General features: G+C 56.5%; 8 protein-coding genes across 8 annotated transcripts; 4 read left to right on the top strand and 4 right to left on the bottom strand.

The window, feature by feature from the left end:
* Window positions 1-2952: 2952 nt before the first annotated feature.
* On the bottom strand, window positions 2953-4828 carry CGCA056_v011488 (Non-reducing end alpha-L-arabinofuranosidase BoGH43A; the record flags this gene model as incomplete). The annotated part of the gene is made up of 3 exons (XM_037326734.1): window positions 2953-3264; window positions 3354-4695; window positions 4752-4828. 3 exons carry the CDS (start codon window positions 4826-4828, stop codon window positions 2953-2955), a joined length of 1731 nt encoding a protein of 576 aa, XP_037175454.1.
* A 578-nt stretch (window positions 4829-5406) lies between these two features.
* On the bottom strand, window positions 5407-7602 carry CGCA056_v011487 (uncharacterized protein; the record flags this gene model as incomplete). Its single annotated transcript, XM_037326733.1, has 5 exons — window positions 5407-5832; window positions 5882-6201; window positions 6261-7106; window positions 7157-7425; window positions 7472-7602. 5 exons carry the CDS (start codon window positions 7600-7602, stop codon window positions 5407-5409), a joined length of 1992 nt encoding a protein of 663 aa, XP_037175452.1.
* Window positions 7603-8998: 1396 nt separating this feature from the next.
* On the top strand, window positions 8999-10810 carry CGCA056_v011486 (uncharacterized protein; the record flags this gene model as incomplete). Its single annotated transcript, XM_037326732.1, has 1 exon — window positions 8999-10810. The coding sequence occupies one exon, from the start codon at window positions 8999-9001 to the stop codon at window positions 10808-10810; it is 1812 nt and encodes a 603-aa protein (XP_037176071.1).
* A 256-nt stretch (window positions 10811-11066) lies between these two features.
* Window positions 11067-13424, bottom strand: CGCA056_v011485 (putative ankyrin repeat protein; the record flags this gene model as incomplete). The annotated part of the gene is made up of 2 exons (XM_037326731.1): window positions 11067-12933; window positions 12982-13424. The coding sequence occupies 2 exons, from the start codon at window positions 13422-13424 to the stop codon at window positions 11067-11069; spliced, it is 2310 nt and encodes a 769-aa protein (XP_037176069.1).
* A 1546-nt stretch (window positions 13425-14970) lies between these two features.
* Window positions 14971-15620, top strand: cid2 (Caffeine-induced death protein 2; the record flags this gene model as incomplete). Its single annotated transcript, XM_037326730.1, has 2 exons — window positions 14971-15037; window positions 15097-15620. 2 exons carry the CDS (start codon window positions 14971-14973, stop codon window positions 15618-15620), a joined length of 591 nt encoding a protein of 196 aa, XP_037176070.1.
* Window positions 15621-16686: 1066 nt separating this feature from the next.
* Window positions 16687-18979, top strand: Naa16 (N-alpha-acetyltransferase 16, NatA auxiliary subunit; the record flags this gene model as incomplete). The annotated part of the gene is made up of 3 exons (XM_037326729.1): window positions 16687-17590; window positions 17639-18751; window positions 18807-18979. The coding sequence occupies 3 exons, from the start codon at window positions 16687-16689 to the stop codon at window positions 18977-18979; spliced, it is 2190 nt and encodes a 729-aa protein (XP_037175439.1).
* A 344-nt stretch (window positions 18980-19323) lies between these two features.
* On the bottom strand, window positions 19324-20580 carry trp4 (Anthranilate phosphoribosyltransferase; the record flags this gene model as incomplete). Its single annotated transcript, XM_037326728.1, has 1 exon — window positions 19324-20580. One exon carries the CDS (start codon window positions 20578-20580, stop codon window positions 19324-19326), a length of 1257 nt encoding a protein of 418 aa, XP_037175440.1.
* A 1873-nt stretch (window positions 20581-22453) lies between these two features.
* LCB4 (Sphingoid long chain base kinase 4) lies at window positions 22454-24212 on the top strand (the record flags this gene model as incomplete). The annotated part of the gene is made up of 4 exons (XM_037326727.1): window positions 22454-22613; window positions 22665-22721; window positions 22782-23794; window positions 23844-24212. 4 exons carry the CDS (start codon window positions 22454-22456, stop codon window positions 24210-24212), a joined length of 1599 nt encoding a protein of 532 aa, XP_037175437.1.
* Window positions 24213-24260: the final 48 nt, after the last annotated feature.

Below are 24260 nucleotides of genomic sequence, written 5' to 3'. Positions count from 1 at the left end.
GCATTGGGAAGGTGTTGCCCATGATCGATGCCTGCCCACTTCCATCAGCGAGAGGGACACTATGTGACTACCTATGGAAAGAGCAAAAAAGGGATAGAGGATACTTTGGCAGGACCTTCCTTCAGTCTCCGAGGTACCTGCCTGTCAGGTCCACTTCGCCCTGCCTTAGCCTCGTCTCGCAGCTGAGTTACGTAACCGGCTACTGCTCCGTCTTGTTCCACGAGCAGCCTCGGTCGCGTCTCCTTCACGTACACTTTCTACTTAAGGTACGGATACTCGATTCCTCGAATCTCCATCCAATTTCACCGCCTGGGCCCAAATGCAGCAAAAGCCCGTCCTCTGCCCTCCTCTGCCAGCCTCTTCGCATGAACTTGCAATTCCACCAAAGCCACACGCGCAGCAGATCATTGAGGCGCTGCCTTGGCCTGGTCGATGGTCAATTTCAGCCCTGGGCTCTATCGGCCAGAATCGACATCATCGTCATCTTCCAGAACATCACCATCTGACAACCCCCAACTTCCGCATCTCAATCTGCATCACCGCTCCTCATTTTTGTGGTTTGGTTCTTGTTCATCGTCACCCACCCCCCCTTCGCAACCTTCTTTCGGCGACCACACACCTGGGCCGTCTCGGACCCTACCGCCAATCCGTCAAACCCTGCCCTGTCCTACCTACACCTTGCTCTGTTTGCTCTCGTCGCGACAGGCCCGTCTCCTCTCTCCCCCTTTCTGCGCCTCCGTCTTTCCCTCCTCCCCTGTCCCCCCTCACATGCCCACGCCCCCAGCTAAAAGTTGTCAGGGCATCCCGAGCCATTGGCCCTGTTCACCACCATCACCACCGAACACCGAGCGAGAGAGAGAGAGAGAGAGAGAGAGAGAGAAAGAGAGAGAGAGAAAGAGAGGGCCACGATCTCAGACCGGCCGCCTATTCGGGTGACTCCTGCACACGTCCAATATATTCCAATCTCTAGGGGCCGTCAACCTTCTACGTCTTACTCAGTCCGCCGCATCACGCTGCAAAACCAACCTCTTCAAGGCAGAAAAACTGCCTCGCCAGCACCTGAGCAGTCATACTCAAGAGTCATCCTCGGCCTCAACTGATGAAATGGACACCTGGCAAGATACGGCCTTGCAAGTCCCATTACTCCTGAAGCTGCGAGGAAGGGCATGTGATGCCGGGCGTTGTACATAGAGGGCATGTTCACTGATATCCCGCTATTCCACCTCTTGGAGATTATCCGTCAATCGACTCGCTCCAATTCCTTGAGAGGCTTTCCATCAGCAGTCGCCATCAAGCACAACCCAAGCTGTTCTTCTCGTTGGGAACAGCTTACTTCATCCCGTTGTAAACAACGCTCCAATCCCGTGTCTCCTTTTCACCGGGCATCATCCATGCGTCCGACATGCTCGCAGCCCACACACACGACCGGCATCCCCTTTCAGCCTCTGAACCTCGTACCCAATAATGGCTTCTCGAGGCTCATCTCCAGTCGTCTGTGCTTCTTCATGCGTGCATCCAGGGTCAAGCTCTGCCTCCTCGCCAACCTTACTTCTGACCATTGGGCAGTACGCAATGCTTCGTCAATCTCATTTGCAATCTCTGCTTTCTGCTGCCACTATTGCTGCATCGTACCCAGATGTCATCAAAAGGATCCACGGCTCTACGTCCCAGGGTGACATTGTGGTTGCACAGCCAGCACCATTCCTGGACCATGTCATGTCGCCTCGCTTCGTTAATCGCCCACGTTACAACGCGATTTTACCTCTTCGTTTCCCCGCAAACTCGGACGGGAGCTTTTTTTTATTTCTGGTGCTTGCTTGTGTGTCGTTGTGTGGCTTAGACCGAGAGCGATCATCACTGTCGCTGACAGTTCGACTTTTGATCCTGTGCGTGTCCTCGAACCGAGCCGGCTTGCTTTCCCCGCCGCACGAATACATATGTAGGTACGAATTGCAGCGGCCCTCGACAGCCCCCCACCGATGCCATCTTCATCTCACCTCCCCTGGGAGCTTCCAGAACATCATTTGCCTTGGGGGCCTTGCATCGCATCCCCTTTTCTCGACTGCAGGCCTGCCGCCACGCAGCCAGACTGGCGGTCAGTGGCGTAGGGCTCAATCATAATCATGCATCTCGGCTTTTCAATCTTCTTTTCCCTCACGTTGCAGACGGGCCAAGTCCGCGTTGCTTGCCAGAGATATGTACATACGTCGGCGGCCGCGACCGGGCCTATGCCGGGCAGCCGCCTCGCATGACGGATGCTCGCGTCCTGGCTTCCGGGGCTCTCGTACCTGAAGATCCTTTCCCACCTGTGTCTCTTTCATGTCGGTCGTAGCCCTGGTCTTCCCGTCTTCTCGGCGGCCCCAGCTGCCGCCGCGAACCGGAGCCAGCTGCTGCTGCTGGTGCTACTACCGGGATATTGAACTTTTTTAGCGACTGCTAGGGTTGAATTCCATACCACCGATGGTTCCGAAGGTAGATCGTTCCGTTCCCAAATATCACTAAGAAACGGCGCACCTCTTTTTTTTTTCTGCCTCTTCGTATGTTGGATGGCACACCAATATGTCGGCTTTTATGGCCGAAAACGACGGACCGCGTAACCTCGATTCGGTCTTCTTCCGACCTGTAGTATTGATATCACGGCTGTTATGGTTCATTGGCAATCAAACAAACGGTCATTTGAAGCTTACAGAAAAGCTTGCAGAGAACCTCACATTTTGCCAAGTAACTTCAGGGGTGTAAGCGGCAACCAAAAACATGTTGATGCTCGCAACTCGACTGCGAGGTGAAATAACAATTTCACATGGAATATCTCGTACGCATATCAAAGGGTGAAATTAAGAGCTACATATTGAACAACCCGCGGCCACGGACCGGAGACGATCAGTAGCCCCTCGGCCGGAGCCTTGTGTGCGGACGCCGATCCCATCCCAGCCCCTCCCCCGTCCCCTCAACTTAATTCCATTCATCGTAATCAGGCAGGTTCTCCTCGTAGTAGACCTCCTCGACGCTGCTGAAGCCGACGTCAGGCGCGTCGTACGGCCACGGCTCGCCGTTGCCGCTCGCGAAGAGCGCAAACATGGCGCCTTCAAAGTTGGGATACCCGGGATTCGCGCTCATCTGCCGAGAGCTGAACTCCTTCACCCACGTCGGCGAGGTCGAGTTGCTGCCGCGAGAGTATCCAAGGGAATACGTCAGAGGAGCGGCGCGAATGTGCAATGTGAGGTCCGAAGGAATCGTCGACTGGCCTAGAGGGTACTCGGTTGACTGGAAAGTGTCAGCTTTGGCCCACGATACAAGTCTTGTTTTCTCTCCGCTTCCCTCGTGGGGCGGGAGCAGAGGGGAGGTGGTCTCACGTTTGGCCGCGTGTTGGCCCCATCCGACGTTGGCAGCAGATCGACGTACAAGCATAGTCCGGTCTTGTTCCAGCAGCCCCTGACGCCAATGTCCTGATGGTTGACCTCACTTAGGTACGACGCGATGCCGACGGACTGCCTCGGTCCGAGACCCTTCTCTGTCGGCAGCAGCTTCGCGGAGAAGGTCATGTTGAGCGACGTCTGCTTGTGAAAGACCGCGGCCGGCGTGTCGCGGTCGCCGAGCGTGAAGACATTGGGGTTGAAGACGAGACCGCCCGACGACGACTCGTTAGCCACGACTCTCTTATCATTGCTCGCCGCCGACGACTTGAGACGAAAGTTCTCTGTGTATGGCGTACGGACCTGGTACCAATTCAGATCCAACTCTGCCCCTGAAAAGTTGTCCGCCCACTTCAACTTGGGAAGTTGCTGGTCGGGCCCCCCCTCGATGCTCTGGCTCAGCATCAGGGGCTCCCCGCCATTCATCGTCGGCCAGTCGTCTTCCCAGTCGACTTTGACGAGGAACGCCTCGCGGCCAAGCACCGACCTCCCGTTCACATTCCTGCGCGCCAGGAGGGAGGCGTACCACTCGCCATCGGGGGTGTCGGTGAAGGTGGCGTGCCCGGTAGACTGCACCGTGAGGTTCTGGTCGGCGCCGTTGTAGATGAGCGGGTTGTTCGGCGCACCCTCGAACGGTCCCTCGGGCGACTTTGAGCGTCCGATCGTCGCGCGGTGGCCTGTACTCGTGCCGCCCTCTGCGATCAGGAGGTAGTAATAGTCGCCTCGCTTGAACATCTTTGGGCCTTCGGGGCGGGCGCTGGCGATGTTGGGGAGCGTGCCGTTCCAGAGGCTGCGGTACGGACCTACGCACCTGCCGGTGGCCAGGTTGATCTCGCACTGCGTGATGCCCCAGAAGCGGTCGTAGTTGTTGTTCACGCCCATGAGGTTGAGGTATGTCTTGCCGGCGTCGACGTCGTGGAAGATGTCCGGGTCGATGCCGTAAGGCTCCGCCCACGTGTAGTCTGACCAGATGACGAGGTCCGGGGACGAGATGTACCAGATGCGCGGCCAGGAACGCCAGTTCGGGTCAGAGCCCCAGCGGGTCATGGAGGTGATGTAGAAAAGGCCGTCGTGGTGGGAGAATGACGGGGCCCAGACACCTTCGCCGTGGGAGATGCCGTATATGGGCAGGTGCTCTGGGGTTTTGAGTACGTGAGAGACGAGTTCCCAGTTCGCCAGGTCTTTGGACTTGTAGATTGGCACGCCGGGGAAGTAGGTGAAGGACGAGACGGCCATGTAGTACGTGTCCTCGACGCGGAGGATGGCTGGATCCGGGTTCCATCTGGCGCTTGTCAGCAGAATGAAGGCTTGGGAAAGATGAGGCGAAAGTGAGCGTACCCTGGGAGAACTGGATTCTTGATGGCTGAGACACCCGCAGCGAGCAGCAGAGCTGCGGCTGCCCTGAGAAACTTCATCGCGACAGTTGGTATCTTGGTCAATGAACAAAGACCACCTCAAGAGCTGGGAACATCACATATAGTCCTCTCTTTTATACTAAGCCCCGGACACGGAAATGCACCTCCATACAACGACATCTCCGGCCGCAGCCCGGCGTTCGGGTCCGGAAGATGGGCCGACGCGGGGCCAGGGCGGGGGACCAGCGCGGGGGACCAGCGCGGGGTTTGCGCAGCAGGGCACCGGATAAAAGCAGGACGCATGCCAGATCCGACAGATCTGCCCCTCGTACAACACGTCATTGTGCCAGGGCCGATAGGCGGAATTGAGATGCACCGGCTTGCGTTGACGGCCTTGGCGGAGGGCCAAGCTTTCCTTCTACCGGGCATTGAGCAAGAATCGTCGCGTCGAGTGCCGATGGGTGTTGTGGGCTCAAAGTATGGCCACGGCATGCGGGCCAATCATTGCTGGTAAAGGTCAACATGGAAAGGGGAATTGCAGCGTCGTATTGCAGCGGGCTGGGACGAACCTGGCAATCAACTCGCGAGAATGCGCCTTTCTCTTTCTCAGAGAGATCGAGCAGTCGCAAAATGGCAGGTTATATAATCGTGATTTCTCGTTTGCGATGCTCTAATTCCCTTGATGGTTGATCAGATCGCCAGTTGAAGAAGACGCCGACACGGCGATATGTGCTGTCCTCGTTGGGTGCAAGGATGAGACCACGGGGGTAGTCTCCCTTGTAATTCGACACATGGATGCAGAGAAGACCGCCATATTCGTCCCAATACGGCCAGTCTACAGCGTCCAAGGAGGTAGACTCATTACCGTCCGCGTCGAAGAGTAACTCGAGGTGTCTCCTAGGGCCTCTGGTCAGCTGGCTTGGGTCGAAAGTAATGCAGTTCAACCTCAGGAACCCAGCGGCGATGGCTCCGTATGGCGCAACGTCATTGCACAAGCTAACCGAAACTTCCTGGATGTCTGGGTCTCGTTGATCTGTCAATTCTCGATCGGTTCCTAAATATGACTCGTCAAAGTCAGCTCTTATAGCCGTGACGATCTAAGCGTGGAGTTACCTGCGCCGGGAGAGTTGCATAGTTTGGCCAGTTCCAGGAAACTTGTCCTGTGTAGCTGGCCCACGACCACGACGGTGCTATGTAGGACGAATGCAACGCGCGCTCCTTTCTGGGCACCCACAAGAGCTGCAGAGGCAGCTCCTTTGTGTTCCACAAACCTGCGACATACAACGGCAAGGCTGGTTTCTCCGGATTATTGAAGAAGGACGCTGCCATGCGCGCGATGCCGGCGATGGCAGGCAGTCGGTCATGTGGTACGAAGAGGACCCGCGATGTATAATCATTGAGAAGCCGTGCCCATAACGTCATTCTTCGTAGTTCTGCGAGATCCCGTCAGACGAGGAACCAAGTATGGGACGTTTTTTAGAGGCATGGATACCGTATTCTTGCCTCCACTGAGGGCTACCCACATGCATGTCTCTTCGATAATCGAATATCTCGGTCCGAAGGACGTTGTGGCCAACCGATCGCGTTTGATTTGCGCCTCTGGCCATGCAAGACCACCAGATCCGACGTTCCCCAAAGGTGGCTAACCTCGTGGCCATGATTGATTCCTGGAAAGTCCAACCTCGAGCATCGATCGGGAGATCTTCTTGCTGTGTGGGCGGGACGAGCTTGAGGTAACTGGCAACGTCTCTCTTTTCACCGAAATGTACGGGAAAGTAGAATTGGGCCAGCATGTTCGTGTCCTGCTCGTCATTTCGTGATAGAAATCCATCGTGACAGCTCTTGGCTCTCGCCGCAGAGATTGTTAAGACGGAGTTGGCATAGTAATCTGCCATGTGTTGGACTTCCTTCGCCAGACTTCCGGTGTCATCCTGTACGATGCAAAGGCTGTCTACCCAGAGAAGACCAATTCCCAGTTTTCGCGTGACAAAGATGGCATCTTGTATAGTCTTTGGTAATGAAGTGATCTTGATCATGTCTTCGTGATGTGAAAGATTCAAACTCGTCGTCTTCACAAATTGCTCAGAGCCCCAGCAGTAAGAGAGTGCCACATAGGGGTCGGTTCCTGTACTGCTCAATTTGGTTATATGAACAGAAGTCATGTCCCCAGTACCGACGGAGATGAATCGCAGAGGGCGAACTTCGGTCTCCTGCCTGCATTCATCTTTGTGGCATTCCAGACACCAAGCCAGTCGACGGCGGATCTGCCCAATACCGCTTTCTACGTCCGAGCTACCATCGATGGTTCGGAAAACCGCTGGTTCTGTGGCGGTCTCCCCTGGAAACTTTTCAGCTCGAGCGACTGCCACCTCTGTTTATGGAACTCACCTTCGTCCGACTCAACATCAAGACTCGGCATCGGCAGAAGGTAGTGACGCTGGCCATCGGTCATTCGCACTACTAAATCACAGCGATAAACATCCGCCAAGTTTTCCCGAGAAGAGTTCAAGATAAACTTCATCTTGACCTGCAAGAGCCTTTCAATCGGTGACGAGGATCTAGCAATATGCTCTCTCAGCCAGGCGAAGAAGGGACACCCGGCATCGGCAGCTTCGTGGACAGCCTCCATGTCTCGCTGGAAGTCATTGCGCCATACTCTGTCAATGATTAGCCTCGATGCAAATGACAGCGAATGTGACTCACGTTGCTCTTCGCTTTCGATCCTCCTCCGAAGGCGATATCAAGAGCGACGTGCAATGGCCACATGTGTGGCGGTGTCCGGTCGGTGAAGTATTCAGGGAGCTCTCGACTACGTCTTGCTCAGGAGTCTCCATGCTGATACCGAGCTCTTTTGAACGAGTTGTCTCACCTCTAAATGTCCCATGCCTTGTTTAGACTAATTCAAGATCACAGAGCCGCTTCATTTGGGGAGAAGAGCGCGATTAACAAAGACGCGGGGATTTTCGATTTCAGCTCAGCCCCAGCGACAGGGGTGTGAGTTGCCGTTGACATGTTTTGCATGTTTAGGCTGCTACGGGTGTAAGCGGAAGATGTCCAGCGCCAGGCGCTTAGGATCGCCTAGCTTCTTGTGGTGATACAGGGGAAGATCTCCGTTGGAATCACTTTAGTGTTGAACCTAACGACAAAGATCTGCCTTTTTTTGCCATTGCCTCAGGTATTGAAGCATGAAGGACCCCGACCCGATTATGTATGGCTTCAAGAGGTCTGTTAGAAGCTTGCCTGTCTTTTTGCCCAGCTCTCGGGTCAGGTCTCATTCTAGCCGATCGTCAAGGCTGTTTGTCTCTAGATGCAGGGGTAAATAAGAGAAAATGAACACTTGTTGATCGAGTTGATCATATGGAATAAGTTTTACAGGAAGAGATAGTGTGTGAAATCACTTCCCTCGAGACGCCAGCACAACACGGCTAAAAGATCACTGAAACAGAGACAAACGTTCAAAGAATCGAGCCCGAATGCCATTTGATTAATCTTTTTCATCGTAAAAAAAAACCGTGGTTCAAGCATAGAGGGTTGTCAACCTTGATAATTGAGTTTCACTACCCGCGCGGAGGTATTTAAGATGATAATTATGCTATGATGACAGCAACAACAGGAACAGCGATTGTGGCGACATCAACTATGATAGGGAGTACAATAAGGTTACCAACTTGCAAATAGGAGAACAACACGAGCCACTTGGATAGCTAGATGGGTAACCCTTCTAACTATTTTTAACTTTCGTGTAGTAGGTTATCGCGTACGGGCACACCTTTTTGACTACTGTGCAACTCTAAAGGGGGAACATGTGTTACTCTTCGCCAGCCCTCCGACTTCAAGCGGTGTTAAGCGTGAACATGAGTGGTATGTCAGTGAGTTGACAATGTGGCACCCGGGAATCCAGGTTACTGCCCCTCCCGAACAACTTTGGAGGCCTTTTAAATTTTCACTGCAATCAAGCCTATAGTCTTATCTTGATGTAGAAAAGGTAAGCGTCATTGGTTCCAGACCCCTGGTTGGTGGTGGCCATGCCCTACTCTCAGCTCATGCAGGTTCGGCATCTCAGAGCTGCGTCACGCGGTCCCTACCACACCCTCCCGGGAGCCCAGGGTAGCAATGATAAAATCAGACTCATACCTCCCCCTCTAAAGACGAATCCGTAACTGAAATCTCAGCTCGCAAGCATTTTTCGCACATCGGCCCCACCAGCGGCGCTCACACCCCTTTCCTTCAATGACGCTGACCCTGCTCGTCTCCCTCTTCCTCCCGACGCCAACCTCCGCCGAGCCCGCCGCGACAAGAACCTGGGTCTCCGAACCAAACGGCCGCGGCACCTTCAGTCTTGTGAGTTCCTGCATCCTGACGCTCACAATCTGCGTCTGGACGGCGCTCCACCTCAACGTCCCCGCCGCGCGCTCCACGGCCCGGAGCCGGGCGCTCGAGCGGGCCAAGTGGGTTCTCTACGGCATCTTCGCGCCGGAGATTGTCGTCGCGACGGCGGCGGCGCAGTACATCATCGCGGGATGGCTGAAGCGGGAGATTGAGAAAGACGCTGCGCACCGGCGAGATGCCGACGGACTTTCGAGGCACAAGTGGGACATGACGCAATGCTTTTACGCCGTGATGGGCGGGTTTGTGGTCGACAGACCGGCTTGTGGAGAGGAGAGCGGCGGCGAGAGGGTCACGCTCACGCCGGAAGGGATTCGCCTCTTGTCGTTTCTGGGGAAGCTGCCCGAGATTCATGAGTTCCAGATACAGGATAAGAGCAAGGCGGACTGGATGGCCAAGTCGCTGGTTTGCATCCAGGCGGGGTGGATGGTTGCCCAGGTCGTTGGGCGTGTGATTGAGCAGTTGCCTGTGTCGCTGTTGGAGATAAATACGTGTGGCCATGTTGCGTGCGCGGTGCTGTTGTATCTTCTTTGGTGGAGTAAACCTTTGGATGCCCTTGACCCGACGGTTGTGGGCGAGGGACTTGGGGACGTGGTTTCGTTGATGTCGGCGTGTTCGTCTGTAAGCGCGGTTGACGGAGTCACCGATATTCGATGTTTCATCTATTTGCCTGCAGGCTCGGTGGAGGGCGGCGGAGTGCGGGTTGCGGGAGATGCCTTGCACCAAGATAAGAGGGTTCTCGTGACAACTCACTTGTCGATTGGGTCACCTGGCTCCAGGGATCCATCTAGGTTTCTTGGATTCGATGTAAGCGACCTTCGGCCGCGTCGGTCGCCGACTGCTCTCAATCCCCAGACAAGAACTGTGCCCCGCTCTGCATATGAGTACCACATCGATCAGGGCAAGCAGACTGTCGCGACAGAGTGCCTCCAGACGTACTTTGCGCCTCCGTTTGAAGAGCTCACACTGCATCACAGCAGAATCTACTGTCGGAGGGTATTCCCCGATGTTCAACAGGGGAAGAGAAGCTTCAAACCAATCGATCCAGACTTCTTGAAACAGATTGCACAAGCAGCAGACGTCCTCTGGGCACACTGCGTCGATCGACAGTCGTATGCCCCCTACTACTTCACCTCGGTGCCCACTATTGGCGTTTTCCTCGGCGAGACCGACTACATCGTACCTCACGTTGTCAATTTCCCGTCCATGACGAATTTGGGGCTTGGCCAAGTCAATGTCCATCGCGACGTCTTGCGTTCCGTTCTTGCCTTGACAGCAGCAGCCTACGGCGGGCTTCACCTCTCTGGCTGGGTGGACCACTTCCCTACTCCGGTTGAGCGTACGCTCTGGCTGGTCTCTTCCCTGACCATAGCATGCTCGGGAGCTATCCTTTGGATCTTCTTTCTCGCGCGTCAAATTTGGCCAAGATTTGACGTTTTTGTTTCCGGGGCGGCTCCAGGATCACGTCTGACAGGCTATGGCCACCAGAAACCCTGGATGAAATCGGTGAAGTCGTGGGGTTTGGGTTCCGTGTTGGCGGTATTTGCTGTAGCAAGGATATTCTTGGTTGTGGAGGCTTTCATCAGCCTCCGTCAAGCCCCCGCAGGGTTGTACGACACGCCGGAGCTCTCTGCCTTCTTTCCTCACTTTCAATGATAGCAGTTGCGGGGATGGATGATCATTTGCCCTCGAGCAATAGCTCGGCATTATTGTTGGTAGATGGAGAAATATACATCTGGTAGTTTCGTCAGATCGACATAGATAGGAAATGTTTTGTTTGTATGGGATAGCCAGCCTTGACTGAAAGCCTCACTGGAGTCTCCGGGTATCTTCTGGTCCAAGCAAGCCTCCAAATGACACAGGAAATGAGATTAAAGTGAAAGTGGAACGAGGTTTCGAATGAACCACTGCCTCATGCAGGATGTGGGGGTTTCTTGAACTTCCAGCCTTCAAGCAGCCGAGCAACCTTGATGTGTTCCTTCTGCCTGGCTAAGCCGGCAGGAGTACCTTGTCGATAGGTAGATTTTGTCTTGTAGTCAGCTAGTGTCTCGAAGACTGCACTTGCATGCGTCATCCTCGCGCCTCGTTGTAAGAGCAGCTTCACCGTAGTAGCATGACCATTTAGGGCTGCATAATGAAGTGGCGTGGCGCCGTGGTGATCGCGCTCGTTGGGGTCGAGGCCCAACTCAATTAGGAACTTCATCATCGCAGGATGGGCCGTACTCACGAAGAGGAGGTTTCCGAATGACTTTGATCGCTCTCGGAGGTGGGCGCCGCCGGCGAGCAGAAGGCGGACAGTAGCAATGTGTCCAGCCTCCGCTGCAAAGAATAGAGGTGTGTACCCAGGCCAAGTCCTTGTGTCGAGATCAACACCAGCTTTAATCATCGTTGCAATCACATCGTTCTGTCCTAGGTGAGCTGCTTGATGTATCGGGGTCATGCTGGTTTCTCGTCTCAGGGGTGTAGTGAGATCTGCTCCGCCTCGGACGAGAGCCATTGCAATGCGCGTGTTTCCGGCTTTGAGTGCCTGGCTGATGATTCTTTCTGCACCAGGTGCAGCGTGGTCGACATTTGCTCCGATTTCAATCAGGAACTGGGCCGCCTCGTAACACCCCAAGTGCATTGCTATAGTGAGGGGAGTCTCACCGTGCTCTGTCAAGGGGTCGATGGGCGAGTCGGACTTGAACAAAAGATGCAAGATCTCGACTCGGTTCTTGTGGGCTGCCATGTGGATGGGTAGATACCCTTCGCCGCCGACGGCGTCCAGCCTCGCGCCCCGAGAGAGCAAAAGCTTCATGGTGCGTAGGTCGCCGGCAGCAGCGGCAGCGAGAAGCGGAAAGTTCCCTTTTGTGCTGGGGTGGTCGACATTAGCGCCCGCCTGGACCAGCACCCCGGCAATATCAGGGCATGCCACGGCGATCGCGAAGGTCAGAGCGGTGTGTTCGTTGACTCGCCGATCAAGATAGGCGCCTTGGTCGGAGAGAAACTCCACCAAGGGGCAGCTGCGCATTGAGACGGCGACGTGGAGTGACGTGCGTCCATTGTGCAAGCGAGCTTCCAAGTCTGCGCCGAATTCGAGGAGCCTCTCTATGGACTTGAATCGGTAGTTTTGCACAGCTGCTAACAATGGCGTCCGCCCACCCAAGTCTCGGCGGTCAACGTCGGCTCCAGCATGTATCAGAACAGCTAGAGTGTCGTCGTCTTCGTTTGAAGACATGGCAGCATAGTGAAGAGCTGAGCACCCCAATGCGTCTACCGCATTGACTGAAGCGCCGAGATCGCAGAGCAAGGAGACGTATTTGTCTGAGAAATCTTGTTTGACAGCAGTGATGAGCGCCGTGTCGCCATCCTCGCCGCGGTGCTCCAGGTCTGCTCCCGCGATGGCGACGAAAGTCGCAATCGATGGAAGCTGCCGGCTGAGAGCTCGACGTAGCGGGGTGATCTTGGATCCAAGACTAGGCGCATTCGGGTCGATCCGTTGCAGCAGAAGCTTCACGACAGTGGCCTCGTCCCCTCGATCGATGGCATCGTGCAGCTCCTTGGTTGTTCGCATGCTCTGTTTGAAAAGAGTCCCAGGCTTTGGCCTGAGTCTCCTCAGCGCGGAGTGAACTCCGGATACGTCGCAAACAGACGAGACATCTGGACGGTTTCGTGGCCCGATTGTTGACAGACGCAGTCGACTGCCCTTGTTCAAAACAGCCGGGCTGATAGCACAGTCCCACGGGACGAGGCGGGATGAGTGCATGAATGTGGAGTGGTTCTTGGATGTCACATGCTCGCTGGAGAGTGTGAGTGTCGATCGCAAGCGCAGGAGGGATTTGGATTACCTTGGAACACAGTTCAATAGGAAAGCGAGGGATTGACGGCTTGTTCTTAGCTGGCGATGGATCTGCCTTAGAGTGTCTTCGTTCCAGATAATGGTGAGTTGGCCATTGGACACGTCGACGGCGCTGTCGCTCGTGGCAGGGCGGATTCGCGCGCTGTAGAAGTCGAGCTGTGAAAGATTGGTCGCGACGGCATCCAGGGCTTCGTGGCAAGATTCGTCGAGGAGAACGGGGTCGAATACGAGGGTCTCGGGAATAGTCTGACGGAGGTACTTGAATCGTCGAAGAGCATCGGTGACAGCCTTGCATTCTTTGGCGAGCGCAGCCAAGGTGACGGGAGCAGTGTTGAGACTGTTCGACATTTGAGCATATCGATCGGCGAGAAGCTGGGCTGTCCTTATCAAGTCGGCCAGGCCGGCACCGGGCAGACATCCCGGGGAGTCCATCGCCGGTGACCTAGGTGGCGAGACGCATCGATACGATAGGGCATCAAGAACGAGAAGAAGCAAGGTGAGGGTTTCGAGAGAAGATGGAGCTCTTTTGTGCAGCAGAGGACTCGCTCGAGGAGATGAGCAGCGTGATCGCGGGGCCAGGGGGGCCAAATCTGGAAACGACCCATTCCGAACCAAAAAGCAGGACGATGTGGTCGATCCCAAAACGGTAGTTAGGGCGATGCTAGGCAGGGGAAACTATTGGAGACCATTTGGCGAAATGAGGCAACTGGCGAACCCAGGTGTCTGGATCGTCGCCAAGGTCGTAGCGGCAGATTAGTGCGCGACCTGACACCATTGTCCTGAAAGTCAATCCAGGTGATGAATATCGATGTCGGTTTCGAGCTAGAAGGACGGGAGAGAGACGGGTGAAAATGGGGAGAAGCGATTCGGGTGCTGGTCCCCAGGCGGCAAGGAATTGGGATCATCGCGGCGGGAGACGCGCCGGCGCCTTACTCAGTTCCATCACACTGCGAGTGGACATGGCTTGACGTGCATTATTGGCCGGGATATCGAGTGGTGCTCTCAAGGGGAACCAACAAACGAAGGGGCGCAGATCGACTGATGGAGCAACTTTGCCCGTGGGCATGGAGCCCGGAGCCGGAATCCCAGGGCCCTTGGAGGGGCGGAGGGGATCCGTGTGGTTGACGCTTGTCGTACGTGATCGTGACAAATCGGGAACGAGGAACGATGAGAACAGACTTGACTTGGATCGCGGGGTTGGAAGATGCGTGATGGCATGTTTTTTCTTTTTCTGGCCGGTGGCTTGAAGACTATCGACAACAGACGTGAGGCTAGAGCGGCGCTCGTGCCGTTTGGTGGGAGATTGACAGCTTTCTAGCTCAGGCGAGCACACGTGGGGGGAGACGTGGGAAGAAAACGGCAGACGAGGTGAGCTGCCGAGACATTTTGACGGTTTTCCGAATCCCTGAAATTCTTGGGAAGCTTGGGCCACCCACCCAGGGACCAAGCACAGACCACCAAGGCCATGGCGAGCACGGGCCATCCGTTCTAGTGGTGACCGAGGATCTTCCGGAGGGCTTTTTTATTTTTATTTTATTCCATCTTCTTTTGGCTGCTGACTGATTGGATAGGTGCTGCCTCCAGCGCGTCCAGGTGCTCACCTCACACAATCAGTCCACCCGCGTCCACTAGCGTGCTCTCCAGGCATTCCCATGCTCCGGGCAAGCTCCCCCCCGGTAATAAGGTAAGGTACGGATACCTGACGCCGTACATCTGCTAGCCCACTGCGGATGGCTTCCGTCGACGTAATCGAAGTTGATTCAAGCCCACCGACACCTGTCGTCTGAGCATTGCCCTTGTTCTACAACATTCGCCAGGTTCACGGCCAGCCAGTCGGCGCACCTTCAGGGAAACGACCACTCTACCACCGAAGCACGTATTCAACCTGGCGGGCATATTCTGGAAAAAGGAGCCCTCCGCCGTGGCTCCTGTCGTCGCAAATCCTTCCAACCCTCCTCCACCTCCATATACCGACATCATGACCCAACCGCCACCCCTACCACACCTCACGCCTCAGTTTTGCTTCTCGACCGGGACTCTCAGAGGTCACCTTACCTTCACCTTCTCGAGCGCGCCGTAGAACACTGCTGATACCCATCCATAGACTTTCTCCGGCTGTCCCGCGCAAGTATCGACGACTCGATCTCACAGAACCTCAATGCTCTGGTAACACCATCTCGAGCCGGCTTCGACCCATCGTCGACCTCACAGCGCACCCCGAGAACATTTCCGCGACAAATAGACCCTCAAGCATGCCAGAACTTCAAAGATCAAGCGTTGTTTCCGACATGGCACGCGCGAGCCGAGGTGCTGCACTATTGTGGCGTAGTCGCAACGAGCCCAGATCCCGACGACCCAGAGGCTCTGCTACGACAGATTGAGACGGCCAAGGACAAGGAAAGGGTAGTGGATGAGCGTTTGGACCCATACTCTGGCAGGTTCTTCCCACGAGAACCCCGGACAGAGCAGCTTGCCATGCTGATCCGGCAGGAGAAGGTCGTCGAGAACATTGTGCGGACAAGGACCTGGGACATGGTCAAGCAACGATGCGGCGAGTCTGCAAACACATGGGAGGAGGCACTGGAGAGTTGGCGACAGAGGACTGGTGTCAAGGGGGATAACCGATAGCCGTCCCCTTGCATCACTCGTCAAGAGGCTTGTAAATATCCATGTATAACGGACCTTTGTGTATCATCACTGTACCACCACTCCCGACAATGATCAATGAGAATAGTTTTGGAAACTGGCAGACAGATCCCCCACTCGGAGTATGAGCGTGGATTGCTCGGGGACGAATCGGGGTTGATGCAGCGGCTCACAAGCTGTCCTCTGGCCTTGGCAGGCACGAGACCTACCTAAGCATTGAAGCTCCCGATCATGCCGACAGCAGCCATCTCAACTTGTTAGCTCACAGCTTATGAACCTTGGACTGCACCCCCACCAAGATGTGGTGGTTTTGGCAGTGCCGTTGCGGCTGGAACGGGGGTATGGGGTGAGGTGGTGAATGTGAATTGGATGAGGGGGAACACCAACAGTCAGGCCAGTCAGCCCCACCATTGCCTGCCCGCCCGGTGGCTCACCTCATCTGTCTTGACTCGGGTTTGGCGCTCCCTCCCACTGAGGTACCTGGATTGAGGAGGTGTCTACAGCGTGTTTCTTAGCAGGGCCGCCGCCGCCAAACAGTCCCGCCCACCGCCGGCAGCCACAGACCACGGGCGAGACGGGACCACAGCGGTGCACTTTACTCGCTGTGTGGCTTGGAACATCTGTGTGGCCGAAGCGTCTCCAACCCGGCCCAAACCTCATCGCTGCCGTTGATTCGACTCTTTTGCAGCTCCGATTGTGGACTCGTTCTCTCGTCACCTCTCACCATCCCACCGCACTCCCCCACAAGGCACGAGACCCGGTCCCCGACACAACCGACTCCTGCTCTCTGCATCTCAATCGTCCTCTTCGATTTTTGCCAGGAGCACAGCCGTCCAGTCACCCGACTGCAGCCAAATTAGTGCCCCTCCTTCGTCGACGAGGACCCCTCTCCCGCGTCGCAGCCGCAAACGCATCCGAAGAGTTTTGCCTTCGACGACTCTAGGTTGTGCCTCAGTCTCGTCCAAGACATTCGCCTCGACAGCTGTCTTTTCACTGGCATTGCAATCCCGCCGAGTCGAGCGCCGATCTACCCCCCACCACCAACCCGATGCCACAGCCTCTCAATGCGAAAGAGGCTTCCCTCTTTCGGTCCGTCATCCGCGCCTATGAGGACAAGCAGTACAAGCGCGGCCTCAAGTCCGCCGATCTCATCTTGAAAAAGGTTCCCAAGCATGGCGACACCATGGCCATGAAGGCCCTGATCATGAATGCCCAGGGCAAGACCGACGAGGCCTTTGCGCTCGGCAAGGAGGCCCTGACCGTCGACATGAAGTCGCACATCTGCTGGCACGTCTACGGCCTGCTGTACCGCGCCAACAAGAACTACGAGGAGGCTATCAAGGCATACAAGTTCGCGCTCAGGCTCGAGCCCGAATCTGCCCAGATCCAGCGAGACTTGGCCATCCTTCAGGTCCAGATGCGCGATTATGCCGGCTACATCCAGAGCCGCACAGCTATGCTCCAGGCTCGTCCTCAGCTGCGCCAGAGCTGGACTGCGCTGGCCATTGCTCACCACCTCTCAGGCGACCTTTCCGCTGCCGAGAACGTCCTCACCACCTACGAAGGAACCCTGAAGGCTACCCCCTCCCGCGCCGACTATGAGAACTCCGAGGCTATTATGTACAAGAACACCATCATTGCCGAGCAGGGCGACTACCAAAGAGCTTTGGACCACCTCGAGTCCGCCGCCAAGCAGAACCTCGACAGATTGGAGTACCTGGAGTTGCGTGCCAAGTACCTGCTGGAGTTGGGCAAGAAGGAGGAGGCCATTGCTGCCTGGGAAGCTCTCGTCGAGCGCAACGCTGACCGGCCTGCTTACTTTGAGGGCTTGGAAAAGGCCCACGCCTTCTCCGACAGTGACAAGGACGCCAGGAAGCAGGTCTACGACACATACGCCAAGAAGTTCCCTCGCTCAGACGCCCCTCGCCGTTTGCCCCTGAACTTCCTCACGGGTAAGTTTGACGGACATGCCATTTGATTCGACGTCTAACAGACAGCAGGCGACGAGTTCCGCGCGGCTGCCAAGGAGTACCTCACTTTGATGTTCAACAAGGGCGTTCCGTCGACCTTTGCCAACCTGAAGCACCTCTACGCCGACTCTGCCAAGAAGGAGGCCTTGGAGGCTCTCGCCCAGGAATACATCAAGTCGCAGAGCTCTGCCACAGAAGCTGCCAACGGCGACCGCTCCAAGGGCGAGGCCGCCGCCTTATACTTCCTGGCACAGCACTACAACTACCATTTGAGCCGCGATCTGGACCAAGCTCACAAGTACATCGACCAGGCCATTGAGAAGGTCAAGGACAGCGTCGACTTCCACATGACCAAGGCTAGGATATACAAGCACCAGGGCGACCTCAAGAAGGCTTCTGAGACCATGGACCAGGCTCGCCTTCTGGATACCAAGGATCGCTACATCAACACGAAGGCCGCCAAGTACCAGCTGCGCAACAACGAGAGGGAGCAAGCTCTGAAGACGGTAGGCCTCTTCACTAGGGCCGACACTGTTGGTGGGCCTCTCGCAGATCTCCTGGACATGCAGTGTGTCTGGTTCTTGACAGAGGACGGTGAGGCTGCTGCCAGACTGGGAGATGACGCCTTGGCCTTGAAGCGATTCCACACCGTTCACAATATCTTTGACGTGTGGCAAGAAGACCAGTTCGACTTTCACAGCTTTTCTCTTCGGAAGGGCCAGATCCGCGCCTACATTGATATGGTCAGGTGGGAGGATCATCTGCGCGACCACCCTTTCTACTCAAAAGCGGCGCTTGAAGCTATTAAGATCTACCTTAAGCGCGCTGATCGCCCGGCAACCAACGGTGCCAACGGTGCTGCGAACGGCGATGATGCGTCCGAGAGAAAGAAGGCGGCTAAGAAGGCCAAGAAGGAGCAACAGCGTCTGGAGCGCGAGGCAGCTGAGCGCGCAGCCAAGCAGGACCCCAACAAGGGCAAGGCGAGTGAGGAGCCCAAGAAGAAGGACGACGACCCGTTGGGATTGAAGCTTCTGGATGCTGAGCCCTTGAGCGCCGCCATGCGATTTGTCACTCCCCTTTTGCAATTCAGCCCCCAGAACATCGAAGCCCAGTTCGCCGGTTTCGACGTCTACTTGCGCCGCAGTAAGTGGTCCCCCAACCTAAGACAGTCATATGTCCAGCGCTAACATGTTCACAGAAAAGTACATTCTTGCCCTGCGTTCTCTCAACGCTGCGCGCGCTCTCGACGAGTCCAACGCCGGCGTTCAGGAGCGCGCCCAGAAGTTCGCCGAGGTCATCAAGCCCGCCCTGGAGAGCCTACCAGCCAAGGTCCAAGAAGTCATCAAGTCCGAGCTCAAGGCGCCCGCATAAAGAGTGTGTAGTGATAAGCGCCAGATGAATCGAGCAAGAGGAGGCTTGCGACGTCATGGTCTCGAAACTAGAGACGGCGGCGAGGAAGGTGGAACAGGACGACGGCGGTCATCATCAACGGCGGGGATGACGAGGCAAGTCATCGAGTCCGGGATACAGTGCATAAAAAGTTGTGATAGAGGGCTACCAAAAGCTTATGAGACTCCATTTCTGCCGGAGCCGTCGCGCATGTTTGTATGTCGCATCCGTACCGAGGCCGTGATATCCATTTCCGCCTCCAACCCTGATCAATAACCAACCCCTTTTGTACCATTTCCCTGTGATTATGTGTTTTATACAAAGCCTTACTGCTCGAATGAGTTCGTGACGTCGACAAAAGACGTCCACTGCTGGAGAGCCTTGCCGCTCTTGACGGCCCAGCGCGCTCTCCGCACGCCCTCCTTCCACCGTCCTCCGCCGGGTCCCCGCTCCGTGATGACCTTGCCGTCATCGCCGGGGCCCATGTTGCTCGACTCGGCCTCACAGATACCCGACGCCACGAACAGCGTGGCCGTGTTCATGAGCACGAACTCCAGAATGGGGTCGTTGTCAGCCATCTCGCCGCTCAGTATCCTCCTCAGGATCTCGGCGTTCTCTGCGGGCTCCTTGCCGGGAGAGACGGTGTTCAGGGGGTGCGTGCCGAGGCCGAAGTCGCTGGGCTGCACCTTGAAGTGGTCCTGCACGACGTCGCCGCTGCCGTCGGGCGAGGCGCTGAGCCTCCAGACCTGGGTGGGCCCCGCGCAGCTCACCTCGTCGAGCTCCTCGTCGCCGCAGATGATCATGGCCTTCTTGGAGCCGCCGATGCGCAGGGCCTCGAGGAAGACGGGGCCGAGCTCCTTGCGGGCGACGCCGATGACGCGGGCCTCGAGGATGTCCTCGACGGGGTTGGCGAGGGGGCCGAGGAGGTTGAAGATTGTCCTCCAGGGCAGCTCCTTGCGGATGGGGGCGACGTAGCGCATGCCCGGGTGGAAGACGGGGGCGAAGAGGAAGCCGTAGTTTGTGGCGGCGTAGACCTGGGAGATTGTCTTTGGGGAGACGGCCATGAGGACGGGGGGCCGGGGCTGCATGTTGTTGACGAGGTCTGCGGAGCCGGACTTTGAGGTGCTGGCGCGGTTGCCGTGCTTGGCGACGAGGAGCAGGGAGGAGGCGAGGATGCTGGCGGTGGTGCTGATGTTGAAGGTGTTGTGGGAGTCGCCGCCGGTGCCGACGATGTCGCAGAGGCCGCCGGCGTAGGCGCCCTCGGCGAGGTTCTTTTTGCGGACGACGGCGGCGAGGTCGTCGAAGTCGACCTTTGCGGCGGCGAGGCGCATGACGTGGGCGGAGCGGGCCATTACATCGGCGCGGCGGTCGAGGTTGGTGAAGTGCAGGGAGATGAGGAGGGAGGCGGCCTGGGCGTCGGAGACCTGGTGGGTAAAGAAGTGGGAGATGGCGTCGGCGATCTCGTCCGGGGTGACGGCGAGGCCGCCGTCCGGGACGGGCCAGAGTTTCTTGAGGAGGGGCTTGATGTCGATGAGGGGGAGTGAGGCGTCGTCGGACCCCGCGACCGGAGGTTGAGCGGCCATTGCGGCGGGGGTGATTTTGTGTGATGTGAGTTGCGAGAGCTGGAGTGTTGGTTTGAAGGATCAATCGGCTCGAGAAGCTGTTAAATCCGGGTTGGTGTTGAGTCACTGCTGTTGTGAGTCAAAGGTGAGTGTGAGTGAGATTGGCTTGATAGATTGATAGACGTGGCCGGGGGAGAGACTCACCGGTGCCGATGTCAGGTCGGCATGCAGCCGGTGCGGCCCACATCTGATTGGTCAATTATTACCAGATTGAGCTGTCACGGGGAGACATGATTGGCTTTGCAAGGTCACAGCGTTGGAGCTGGTGTACCTGTGTCGAAGTGGGTGTCGCCTGTTAGGGAATCTCCGCTCCCGCACTCTGCATTTGGCCCTGGGAGCAATGGAAATTGCCGAATGCCATCTCTCGCCGTTGGTAGGGGGGCTTCAAAAGCAAGGGGACGGAAGGTGAGGTGGAGGAGGGGTTTCGTCCATTGTTCTCGTTCGTTTCCATTCTTCTCTGACGTTTGTGTGTCTTGTTCATGTCCAAGGCTTTGTTGGTTTCTCCAACTCTGTTTATCCCACAATGCGGCTGCACGTCCGAGGACACCTACAGGGCGATTCGACTGGATGAAAGCCACGCCACGTCTCGAGGACCGTCCGGAGCAAACTGCCTTTTACGTCGACGTCCACGCACCTGCTGCTCAGATAGGTGAGGTGGGTGGTGATGCGCAGCCAGAAGCGCTTTTCGACAACACAGGCTTACTCACACCACCGAGGTCGACAAGGTGCTTACTTACTTAGGCGGTGCCTTCTTTTCTCCCTGGCCGAAGAGGAGCAACTCTTCTGTTCCTGGGCTGGACTCTTGGTTGGAGTTTGACAAGGGGGTTATTCTCCAGTTCCAGGAACAGCTTGTTGCTTCTTCTGCATCTGCAAGACCTGGACTAGGTAGGTAGAAGACCTGGACCAGGACAAACGACGGCACGGACGCCGCGGGCCCGGCGCATGAGAGTCACTGGACACGCTGCAGGACGTGCTACCTTATGCTGAGGTGCCAATGCTGCATCCGTGTGCCTCGTGCCGGTGCTTATCACAGCTAAAGGTACCTTGCCTTCGTGTCTGCGCCCTCAGGTGCTGCTAGCAGGATACCGTGGCCCACACTGCCCGCTACGCTTACCGAGGGACGTCACTAAAAGTCGTTCCCTACCGCTACGAAGGGCGCCCTTTCCCCGTCCGCGTCTCAATCTCCGATCCATCCGTGCCACCGTGCCACCCACCAGGGCGCCTTCCACGCGCAGACCAGTCTCTGTTTGGCCTGGCGCCTTCCACTTCCACCGCGATGCTGCTGCTCCAAGTGTCTCCTGCCTCGGGACCTGCACCTGCACTTGCACTTGCACTTGCTCCTGCTCCTTCTGACCTGTTCCTGTGCCGGCGTTGCTCCTGCGCTCGGCGCCCTTTTGTCCTCGCCTCTTCCTCCTCCTCCCTCCCCCGGATTTGACCTCATTCCTTTTTCCTCCCTGGATCATTCATGCTCGAGAGGAACTGCGACGGCCCCCGACGCGACAGCTGCAGTTACAAGACGCACGCAACTGGACGATAACCAGCGAGCAAGGACCCCCGAGGAAAAAAAGTCGATAACTGACAATGCCTCGTCGCTGCTAACACTGATCGCTCCCTTCTACCCCCTCACCACCACGTCAAACTACTATTCTTCTGTTCTCGTCTGTCGCTTCAATCTCCTCTTCGTCCCGCCGTCCAGCTTCTAGAAATACGAAATCCTTATTGAGACCGCCGAATCGTTCGAGCCCGTCCGAGAGAGAGCCCCGTCCGTACCGCGCCCCTTGTCCACAGTAGCATGTGAAGTGCGCTCCGCGGAGCCCGTCGAGATACCACCGCCATGGCGAACAACCAGAGCAGCCCCCAGACCGTACCCGAGTCCATTTCCGAGTCCTCCCAGTCCTACGGCAAACCCGCTTCGCGAGGGGGTCTGCCCGATGTCATCAAAGTCGACGGCGTCAAGTCCCTTGTCTTGGACTCGGAGAACCTCGTCCTGAATGGTGCGTTGATCTGTAGCTTCGTGATGCGCCTGAGACGCTGACTGTCCAAAGACCCGACAGCAAAGAAGACCAGTCGTACGTGCAGTTTCGCCTCCTTCGGCGCACCAGGTAGGCACTCCTGCCCGAGCCGAATTGTCAGTCTGCCGTAGCTAACCCCCTCTCTCATAGCAGCACCACCGACGTCCACAATCCCCCTTTACAACGTCCTGTGGGTCGAATTCGCCGACCAGACCCTCACTATCGATTACGCCAAATATGTTGGCAAGCACAGAGTGCAAGCTGCGCAGTGGATCTTTCACGTCGCCGATGCCGACACCCCCGACGTCAAGACATGGGCCGACAACCTCCTGACCAGAGCGTACGGGCCGGCGAAGCGATGCAAGAGGGCCAAGGTCCTAGTGAACCCTCACGCCGGTCCAGGAGGCGCGCAGAAGAAGTGGGATGTAGACTGTGAACCTCTGTTTAAGGCGGCGCGTATGCCAATCGATGTGGTCAAGACGGAACGCCAGGGTCAAGCTGTGGATATTGCGCAGACCATCGACGTGGACGCCTTCGACACCATTGTTACCTGCTCTGGCGACGGTCTGGCCCACGAGGTCTTCAACGGACTCGGCAACCGCCCCGACGCGTTCCATGCTCTACAGACCATTGCTGTCTCGCATATTCCTTGTGGTTCTGGCAATGCAATGAGCTGCAACCTCTACGGTACATACCGGCCCTCGTTGGCCGCGCTTGCCATCATCAAGGGAGTTGAAACGCCCTTTGACCTCGTCAGCATCACGCAAGGGGATAGGCGGTTGCTGAGCTTCTTGAGCCAGGCCCTCGGCGTTGTAGCTGAGAGCGATCTGGGGACGGAGCACTTGCGATGGATGGGCGGCGCGCGATTCACAGTTGGCTTCTTGCAAAGGATCTTCCAGAAGAAGTGCTACCCTTGCGATCTTGCTGTGAAGGTCGAGATTGAGGATAAGCATGGGGTCAAGGAGCATTACAGGCAAAAGATGAGCAACGCATCGGCAACAAATTTGGGCGAGGGTCCCAATGCTGCATCTGTCGAATCAGGGTCGAGCCCAGATACCCATCAAGGTTTGCCGCCTCTGCGTTATGGTACAATCAATGATGCCCTTCCGGAGGGATGGGAGTCGATTTCCAGTGACACTATGGGCAATTTCTACTGTGGAAACGTAGGTTTACTTCCCAACCTCACAACGCGCAGTTGCTAACTGGATCTAGATGGCCTACATGGCAGCCGATGCCAACTTCTTTGCTGCAGCCTGCGCCAACGACGGCCTCATGGACCTTGTTTGTGTAGACGGCGATGTGTCGGTCGGCTCCCAACTGAGCATGCTGTTGTCAGTGGAGAACGGCCAGTTCTTCGACAACCCCCTCGTCTCGTACAAGAAGATTACGGCCTACCGCATCACCCCGCGCAACCAGAAGGACGGTTACATCAGCATTGACGGCGAAAAGGTGCCCTTCGAGCCGTTCCAAGCAGAGATCCACCAGGGCCTCGGCAAGGTCATCTCGAAGCGCGGCGGTTACGAGGCAGCAGGCCCCACGAACTGGGACAAGATCACTATCGGTAACAGGATCATGGCGTAGGAAGCCACCTGCAAGAAGGCAGCCCTTTTCGTTGCACTAGGTGTTGTG

This window comes from Colletotrichum aenigma (genome assembly GCF_013390185.1).
Source record: "Colletotrichum aenigma strain Cg56 chromosome Unknown KSG_Cg56_contig07, whole genome shotgun sequence".
Classification (NCBI taxonomy): domain Eukaryota; kingdom Fungi; phylum Ascomycota; class Sordariomycetes; order Glomerellales; family Glomerellaceae; genus Colletotrichum; species Colletotrichum aenigma.
The sequence above is the reverse complement of the archived record's forward strand: the minus strand, read 5'-3'. Positions and strand labels throughout refer to the sequence as shown.